General features: G+C 42.2%; 1 protein-coding gene across 2 annotated transcripts in view; it reads right to left on the bottom strand.

Annotated features, from left to right (window-relative positions):
- Positions 1-3,915: 3,915 nt before the first annotated feature.
- Positions 3,916-9,378, bottom strand: part of ATP6V1E2 (ATPase H+ transporting V1 subunit E2) — a 9,758-nt gene continuing 4,295 nt past the window's right edge. For both annotated transcript variants that reach the window (XM_006159893.1, XM_006159894.3), the window contains exon 2: positions 3,916-4,769. In XM_006159893.1, coding sequence (XP_006159955.1) covers positions 3,986-4,666 — 681 coding nt within the window. In that variant the 5' untranslated portion in view covers positions 4,667-4,769 and the 3' untranslated portion in view covers positions 3,916-3,985. The remainder of the gene's footprint in view (positions 4,770-9,378) is intronic.

Below are 9,378 nucleotides of genomic sequence, written 5' to 3'. Positions count from 1 at the left end.
AATCAGAACTAACTCTCCCTCCACTGTCACTACTGCCAACTGGTCCCACAGGTTGGCAGGCCTTCTTCCCCTCCCCATGATGAGTATACAGCAGCCTCATCACCAAAACAAAGCCTCTACAATAGCAGCAAACAGCTTCCCTTGCACCTAGGGAGAAAGTGTTAATGAGGGGAAAGGTGTGGGGAAGGGTTGTACCTGCCTGCAATTACAACTGGTTGCTTCTTTTGGCAAACAGGACTGAGGAGCTCACACTAGGAACATGGCTTCTTGAGGGCAGGATGTTGATGCTAGTGAAGAATGAATGTATTGGGACCAGCAATTGGTGTAATGGCTATGTCGCTGGACTCCCATGTAGTCGACCACAGTTAGAGTCCTGGACCTGGTGGCTTAAAATCACGCTGAGGGTGTGTGCATCTGTGCCCAAGATCCTGAGAGGAGAATGGAGGAGAGGGGATTGTGGCATGGCCACCCTCTGGGGGGTGATTTCTCGCTTTCTCTCTCTGTCTCTCTGTCTCTCTTTCTGGCGAGCTCATGCACCCTATAGCAAAACAGTAAAAAAAGAATGCATGTATTCATATGTTTGTACCAGTCAGCTAACAAAGTGCCCAATACAGGCATTTCTAAAGCCGATGCTAAAGGGGTATGCCCATCAGATCTGGACATAGGATAGTGACAAGCTGCATACCCCACCGGTCAAGTCTAGAGCTGGGGACCACCTGCACACAAAGGCTGTGCTTCTCCAATGGCTGAGCCACCTCTGCAAGACACAGCATAGGCCTGACCCCTGCACAACCCTCTACCTTTGCACCTACAGAGTCTCTCTCATTTGTTTCCCAGGAGGGAAGGGATACAATAAGCCCCCAGGCATGACCATAAAGGAACCAACCACTGGTCTGAAGTGGGACAGGAGTATATACTGCCTTCAGTTAAGGCTATTCCCAACTGCAGCCTTCCCCAGGAGCAGTCAAGGATTTTCTTCCGAATAGTCTTGAGCTCTGGAATACAATGCGGATACCTTTCCCTTGTCCCACGTCTCACATACTTGCCTCTTTCTATGACCCAATCTATGGGCCAGCAGAGGAGAAAGATTCTCGAGGCCCCCATTTAGAAACCAGAGCCAGGCTGGGGAAGAAGAACATGGCAACCAATTCTTCAGAAGCTAGGAGGTACACACCCAATGTAGGCACTCAATTGACGACGCACAGGGGATGGAAAGAATAAGAATACCAACCATGGGCTGGTTGGTAGAGCAGTGGTAAAACACAACATTGTGAGGCAAACCATGTGAGACACTCCAGGTTTGTGTCTAGAGACTTCCCTGAATACACTGGGTACACAAATGCCCATGATCTGGAGCTGAGGCTGGGAGTAGATTGTGGCGAAAGACCCAATTGGTGATCCTGTCTTACCTTCTCTCTCTCACTGTGTCTCTGTCTCTCTTGCTCATGGAAAAAATAAACTTATAAAAGAAAAAGAAGAAAAGAAAGAAAGAAAGAGAGAGAGAGTCCCTGCCCATGAGGAGCTGTGTCTGAAAATAAGAGAGAAGTAGATAAAGTAGCTGACAACCCAACTACTGGGTTTTGGTTGGGTGAAAGAATACAGTAAGGGAAGAGACTGAAGCCCACAGAGTCGGGAGACAGAGCAGGAGCAGGTTAGGGACAAAGAGAGAAAAGTTGGGGAAACGTTTTTGTGACCATAGACACTGTTAAAGCTCAGCTGTCCACAAAACCTTTCACAGAGCCCACGTGACCATTTCTTTTGGAGATGATTTAACATGGGGGCCAATAACTGACTGAAGCTGGTTCCCAGGGTCAGCGCTGGGAAGGCCACATGGGTTTAGAAACCTGGCTTACAGTATGAAAAGGGGTCTAAGTTCCCAGAAAGGGAAGCAGCTGGAGGATTGGTCAGCTGGGAAGGGGAGGTTTTACTGGGCCTGAAATGATGATTAGGAAAGAAGGGCTAAGGTTCTGGGGGAAAAAATTATAAGATGATATGAAACTTTTAAAATCCCAAGCCCTAGACAGGTGCAAAATTGTATTAGAGCAGAGCAAGGAGTGCACAGGACATTGGTAACTGAGTCTAACCTCTCCAGGCCTACATAGCAATGAATTTCATCTGTTTCACAAAAGAGCTAGGGAGATTATCATCTCCGAGGCTGATAAATAGTGCCTTCAGTGCTGATAAATAGTGGTCTGCCTCCAGTTTCTCCCATAATCCTTAGACATCCAGCTTTCACTTCTCATTTTTTTTTTTTTTTTAGAGTTTTTTGCCATAGGGCACATGTGCTTGCCAGAAAGAGAAACAGAGACAGTGAGAAAGAAAGTGAGAAATCACCCTTTCCCCCGGGAGGGATGGCCATGCCACAATGCCTTCTCCTCCATTCTTCCCTAAGATTCCAGGCATATATACACATGTGCCCAGCATGATTTTCAAGCTTCTGGTTCCAGGACTCAAACCACAGTTGGCCATGTGGGAGGCCTGAGATATAACCACCATGCCACCTGCTGGCCTCAGTCTTTCGATGACTCCCTCATCATCTATGCACTAGAATTAAGTCTAAACACATCAGAACACACAGCATTATATAATCAGGCTACACTCATCTTTCCAGCCTCATCCTTGGTCATTTCCTCCTCATACTCCATCCCACCACCACACTCAATTCCACACAGCTCCTTTAACATGCCTTGCTTTTTCACACCACAGGACCTTTGCATACACTTTTCCTCTTTTGCCTGTATGTTTTCCCCAGCTCAACTGGCAATACCTAGGAAGCTTTCTTGACCCTCCCTTCCTGTCACTGCATTCCCACAATATCATGTATCAGCACCAGGCCAGCACTTACCACATTGTATCATTTCCATAGTCATTGTCTGTTTATATGTCTATGACTAAAGGACAGGAACAACATCCTGTCCTGGGACCAACGACCTATGACAGGACCAACAACCTATGCACTGTGCCTAGACAAGAATCAGGGAAGTTGAACTAGGTGTCTTCCCTCCCAGTAGGCTGGCCACCCTGCAGCAGAGAGAGGACTCTCAGGGTATTTAATTCTCCACATCAGGACATGCTCTGCATCTGCTGGGCGATTGTCACCCTCCCTCAGTCATGCACTCACTGAACCATGGAGCTGCCAACCTGAGACAGCATGGCCACCATTTTGTCAGGCCCTGAAACTCCACAGAGTATGCATACCCCACTCTGATCATCCTCTCAAGCACACCAGGCCCTTGCCAGTAGTGGAGGGTGGCAATGTTCACTGGGGAGGTCAGGGAAGACTGGGAAGTAGGTGGCCAGGAACCCATCCTGGGGAGATTGATAAACTTCAGGGATTAGTACCATGCAGGAGCCATACCTCCAAACCCCTGGCACGCACTCCAGTGCCCCATCTGGCTTCACTTACCAAACATACATCCACAGATAAAATTGGGAATTTCAAGGCAGTGGCTACAAAGCATTAAACCCAAGTGCTGGGCCTTTCTGAGCATGGAGCTTTGTGTGACTGTAGTGTTCATATGCCTATGAGGCTGGCCTTGTTCATATAAGGAAGACCTCGCTACTGTATTAAGCAACACAAGTGCAAGTACTAAAGCTGAAACAAAAGAAGGAACACACACTTCACACGCATATTAAAGAAATCCAGAACTTTCAGACCCATAGGCTAAGAACACTGTACACATCTCACACAAGGCCAAACTGAAAAACAGATGTCTTTACTCCCTCATCCCACACTGCAGGACTGACCAGAAGTTGCAATATGTGTAGGTGATCTGGAAATCCATTTATGAGCATTAATTTGGGCTTCATTCCGCAGTTAACAGTTTATACTGCCCTCAGCTATTCAAAGAGTAGTTAGTTCATGAAAGAAGATAGAACAAAATCAGAGAATCAAAAAAGAGGGAACATTACTAATTTCCTCTTCCCCAATAACTTTAGACTTTAATGGCTTAGCAATTGAGCACAAACGTTAGTTTCCAGAGCCCTATGTAAAAAACTTCCTGTTAGCATTAACTCCAAACAAGGCTGCTCGTATTTCTGGCATCTTTTGCTGGGCTGAGATATCCAGTCGACTTTCTAGGGTATTGGAAACTTTTATTCTGTGATCGCTGCTGTAGACCTCTACACCTCCAGCTGTGTTCACAGCCAGGTGCGCCTCTTTATCAACCAGGATCTCTACATGTTTTTGTGAGACTGCCATGTATTCAGGGATGGCTTTTTGTACTGCAGCCTCCACCATGAGGAGGTCCTGTGACCTGCAGCGCACGATCATCACAGGCTCCAGCAGTCGGAGCAGAGCCTGCAGCACTAGCTTATCTAGCAGCTTCTGGTAGATTTCTGGGTCCTCCACAATCCTGCGGAGTTTCAGCTTTGCATCATTGAGCAATTCTGAAATGAGGTCATTTCGGGCTCTTAGGACTTTAAGTCTTGCTTGATTCTTCATGGTGGACATCTGAATTTTCTTCTGCTGCTCTATCTGCTTCTCCTTCTTCTCATAATACTTCATAATCTTTAGTCGCTGGGTTTGCACAAGGCGCCCTTTCTCAATGTTGAACTCTTCTTCAGCCTTGGCATCTATTTCCTCTGCCTTTTCATTGGCTTCCTGCTCAATGAAAGCCATCATGTGCTTGATCTGTTTCTGCACATCAACATCATTCAGGGCCATTGTTGTTCTCAGAAAGGGAGGTGGAGGGAGAGCTCGTCAACTCTCTGGTTCCTTAAATTTAGGGTGGAGTTTCAGGAGTGTCTCCAGAGTTACACTTTCTAGGCTGTGGAATGCATGAGAGGAGGAAAGAGAATGTCAGAGACTAAAAGGGAATAACATAGAGACCATATGTACACCCCCTCATTTCACAGATGAGGAAATTAAGACCCAGAGAAGGAAAATGACTCATCTGAGGTCATACCCTAGAGGAATACAGAATGGCACTTGGGATCCAGAGTTCTATGGTTACATTGCTAGACTCCCACATAGTCGACAACAGCTCAAGTCCCAACCCCACAGCTTAAAACTCTCGGTGGGTGTGTGCGTGTGCATGCCCAAAATCCTGAGAGGAGACTGGAGAAGAGACTGCAGTATGGCTATGTTCCTGGCGGGTGATTTTCTTGCTTTGCTTTCTGTCTCTCTGTCTTCTCTCTCTCTCTCTCTCTCTCTCTCTCTGGTGAGTGCACACTCTCTATAGCAAAAATCTCTCTAATAAAATAATAAAAATAATGAAGCAATTAAGATAGACATTGTACACTTTAGACAATGATGACCTAAGATTCAGCAAGTCAATGGACTAGAAATGCCAAATTAATGCATAAATGGAAATGTAAGCACATTTGAGGGTGGAGAGAACCAGGGAGAGGCATAAGAAGTTTGTGATCAGATAGAATTTAATCTAGGAATGTTTCCTGAAAGCAAATTTTAAAAGCCCTTAAATAATACAAAAAAGTTGAGTACTGCTTGGTAGATAATGGCACCTTAGAGAAAGCTGGGAGGTGTTGAAGGTAGTCTTTTCACTGTATATAGTTTCCAAATCTGCATATCCATCTGAATCATCTGGGGAACCTCCAAGAAATACAGCTTCCCAGGCTTCACCCCACATCTATTGAAACAGAAACTCTGCCAATAGGATCTGGAAATCATATCTTTAAAATGCTTCCTGCTCAATGAGTTCAGGAAAATAATGTGTAACAAAATGAGATTTCAACAAAGAAATAGAAAATATTTCTTAAAAAAACATAAGTTAAGTAGTGAAGAATACAATAACTGAATTGAAAAATTCACTGAAGAAGTTCAATAGCAGATTTGATGAAAACAAAGTATTAGTGAACTTAAAGATAGGCCATTTGAAATTATCCAGTAAAAGGAGTAAAAAGAAAAACAAAGAGTTGGAGAAAGCCTAAGAGACTTACGAGATGCCACAAAATCAACCAATGTAAACCGGAAAATTTGCATATATGTAGGACTCTTAGGAGAATAGAAAGAACAGAAAACTTTTGAAGAAATAATGGCTGAAAATTTCTCAAATCTAGGGAAGGAAATGAATGTCCAGATTCAAGATGTTCAACTAATTCTAACTAACATAAACCCAAAGTTCACACTGAGACACAATATAATCAAAACTGTTAAAAGTCAAAGATAGACAATTTTGAAAGCAGTATGAGACAAGTCTTGTCATTATATATGGGAGATTCTGTAAGACTACTAATGGATTTCTTGGTGGATTTCTTCAACTTGAAGTTTGGGAAGGAGTGGAGTGAATGCTGAAAGAAAAAACTGCCAACCAATAATACTATATCTAGCAAACATGTCCTTCAAAAATGCAAGAGAAATGAAGTCTTTCTTAGACCTTCCTTTATAAGAATTGCTAAAGGGAATTTGAAACAAAAGGACACTAGAAAGAAACATGAAAGCATATAAAATATGCTCACTGGTAAAAAATAAATATATTGGCAAACAGAATACCATGATAATGTAATACTCTCATGGTAGCACATCACTTTTGATACATACGTCACTTTTAATTCTATCAATAGTACAGAAGTGACAAGACAAAAAGCATACAAAATAACTATAAATATACTAGTGAATACACAACATTAAAGGCATATAATTTATGGGGCCAGTAGGTAGTGTGGTGGTTAAGGCACTGGACTCCCATTTGGTTGACTGTGGTTCAAGTCCTGGACCTGGTGGCTTAAAAATCATGCCAGGTGTAAGTGTTTGCATCCTCAAAATCCCAAGAGGAGAAAGGATTGTGCCTTGGCCATACTCCTGGGAGGAAATTTCTCATTTCCCTTCTATCTGTTTTTTTTCCAGGGAACACATGTACACTACAGCAAAAACGTAAAGAAAAAAAGAAGTTTTATGTAAGTCCATGGTTAACACAAAAAAATGCCTACAGAGGATACAGAAAAGGAAAAGAAAAAAAAAATGAGAAAGCAATCAAAGCATGTTACGTATGAAAGAAAAGACAGACAGAAAACAGTCAAACATAAAGGAAACAGCAAACAGCAAGAGAGGATAAAAGATAAAAATCTATGAGACAGAAAACAACAAAAGGGCAGCAGTTAGTCCATCCCTATAGGTAATTACTTTAAATGTAGACAAAGTAAACTCTCTAATCAAAATACATAGAGTGACCCAGGGGATAAAACAAGAAGATTCCATTATATGCTGGGTATAAGAAAGTCATTTTAGAGTTAAGAGCACACATGAAGGGTGGGAGAACAATATTCCATGCAAATGGTAGCCAAAAGAGAGCAGGAGTGGCCATACTTATGTTAGATAAAATAGATTTGAAGTCAAAAAATGTCACAAGAGAAAAAGACAATATATAACAATAAAAGGGTCAATTCACCAAGATAGAAAAATTATAAATACGTGTGTATCCAACACCAGAGTACTCGAATACATAAAACAAGCATTGACAAAACTGAAGGAAGAAATATACAGCCACAGGACCAGCAGTTGGCATAATGGCTATGTCACTGGACTCTCATGTAGTTGACTATGGTTCGAGTACCAGACCTGGTGACTTAAACTCACACCAGGCACTTGTGCGTGAGATTGCAGCAGCATGACCATCCCCCTAGGAGCGGGAGAGTGGGATGGTGGGGTGGGAGGGAGGCGGGGGGGGGGGGGGGAGGTAATTTCTTGCTTTCTTGCTTTCTATTTCTCTGTCTCTGTCTCTCCAGCAAGCGCAAACACCACATAGCAAAAATCTCTCTCTCTCAAACAAAACATAACAAAAGAAAAAAACTCCTACAATTACATGCTGGAAGATTGATTAATCTAGAAGAAATGAATAAATTTCTAAAAGCACACAATCTACCAAGAATGAATCACAAAGAAATAGAAAATCTTATCAGGCCTATAACTATTGAAGAGATTGAACCAGTAACCACAAGCCTTCCAATAAAGAAAAGCCCAGGAACAGATGGTTTCACTGGAAAATTCTACCAAACATTTAAAGAGGAATTAATGCCAATCCTTCTCAAGCTCTTCCAAAGATCTGAGGTGGAAACACTTCCAGATTTACTTTATGAGGCCAGCATTTTACCCTTTTTTAAAATCCAAAGCCATACAAGAAAAACAAAGCAAAATAAAACATGCAGGGGCTGGTAACTGACATGGTGGTTAAGTCGCTGGACTCCCACATGGCCGACAGTGGTTCAAATTCTGAACATGGCTGCTTGCTTTCTCACTCTATTACTCTCTCTGGTCAAATAGAATAATAATAATAAATTAAATGACTAATTCTTTAAAAAAAATAAAGTATGCAGGCCAATATCTCTAATAAATGTAGATACAAATATTCTCTACAAAATACTAGCAAACCCACTTGAGCACCATATGAAAAGAATCATGTACCATGACTCAGATTTATCCCAGGGTTGCAAGGATTGTTCAATATATAAAAATCAAGGTGATATTCCACATCAACAAAATGAAAGATAAAAATCACATAATCAATAGATGAAGAAAAAGCATTTGACAAAATACAATCCTTTCATGATAAAAATACTCAGCAAACAAAGAATATAAAGAAATGATCTTAATGTAATAAAGACCATGTGTGAGAAATTCACAGCTAATATACTTAGTGGTCAAAAACTGAAAGCCTTTCCTCTAGGATCTGGAGCCACTTCTATTCAATATGGTAATGGAAGCGCTGAGTAGAGCAATTCGTAGTTAATTAATTAACAAAAGATCTAGTCTAGTGTGGGATCCGAGTGACTGAAAATGAGAACAAGACAACTCCAGTAAAACACTGCACAGGTTTACTACAGGGTAAACTCACATGCAGGAAAGAGTCAGATAGTGACTGCAAGGCACTCCCAGCTTTGAGCCCATGTTTCTCCTGCTATTCTCCACCTTCCATGCAGGCCCCTGCCCTCAGTCCTAGGCCAGCCCACAGCTCCACGAGGGGTGGGGCAAATAGTGATTCAGAGACACAGTGGTACTGTGTATACTCCATACTTGCCTCAGCTCCAAGTCACCAGCCTGAAAGCAAACTGGAGCTTTTAGAGTAATTCACAGGGATTACACCTGCATTGGGAACATGTTTGCCCCAAGCTCCCAAACTCTACCTTAACAATGACTAGATGGGTTGAGGAGGGAAAATAACAGGAATGGGAGGGCCCCTGGCTTTCTCACTTTCTCTCTGTCTCTGGTGAACACATGTGCCTGTGGCAAAACTGAAAAAAAAAAAAAATTCTTTTAAAAAAGATATCCTCAGCCTTTAAGAAATAGTCTGATCAGCCACACTCCTGTAACATCCAAATCAGAGAGAAGTAACATGATCTCAATTTGAAGATGACATGATCTTATCTATAAAGATCCCTGAAGATTTTACACACAAAAAATGTTAGAGATAATAGATAAGT

This window comes from Tupaia chinensis, unplaced genomic scaffold (genome assembly GCF_000334495.1).
Source record: "Tupaia chinensis unplaced genomic scaffold, TupChi_1.0 Scaffold000661_1, whole genome shotgun sequence".
Taxonomy (NCBI): Eukaryota; Metazoa; Chordata; class Mammalia; order Scandentia; family Tupaiidae; genus Tupaia; species Tupaia belangeri.
Note: the sequence above shows the minus strand (reverse complement) of the source record. Positions and strands in the feature narration are given on the sequence as shown.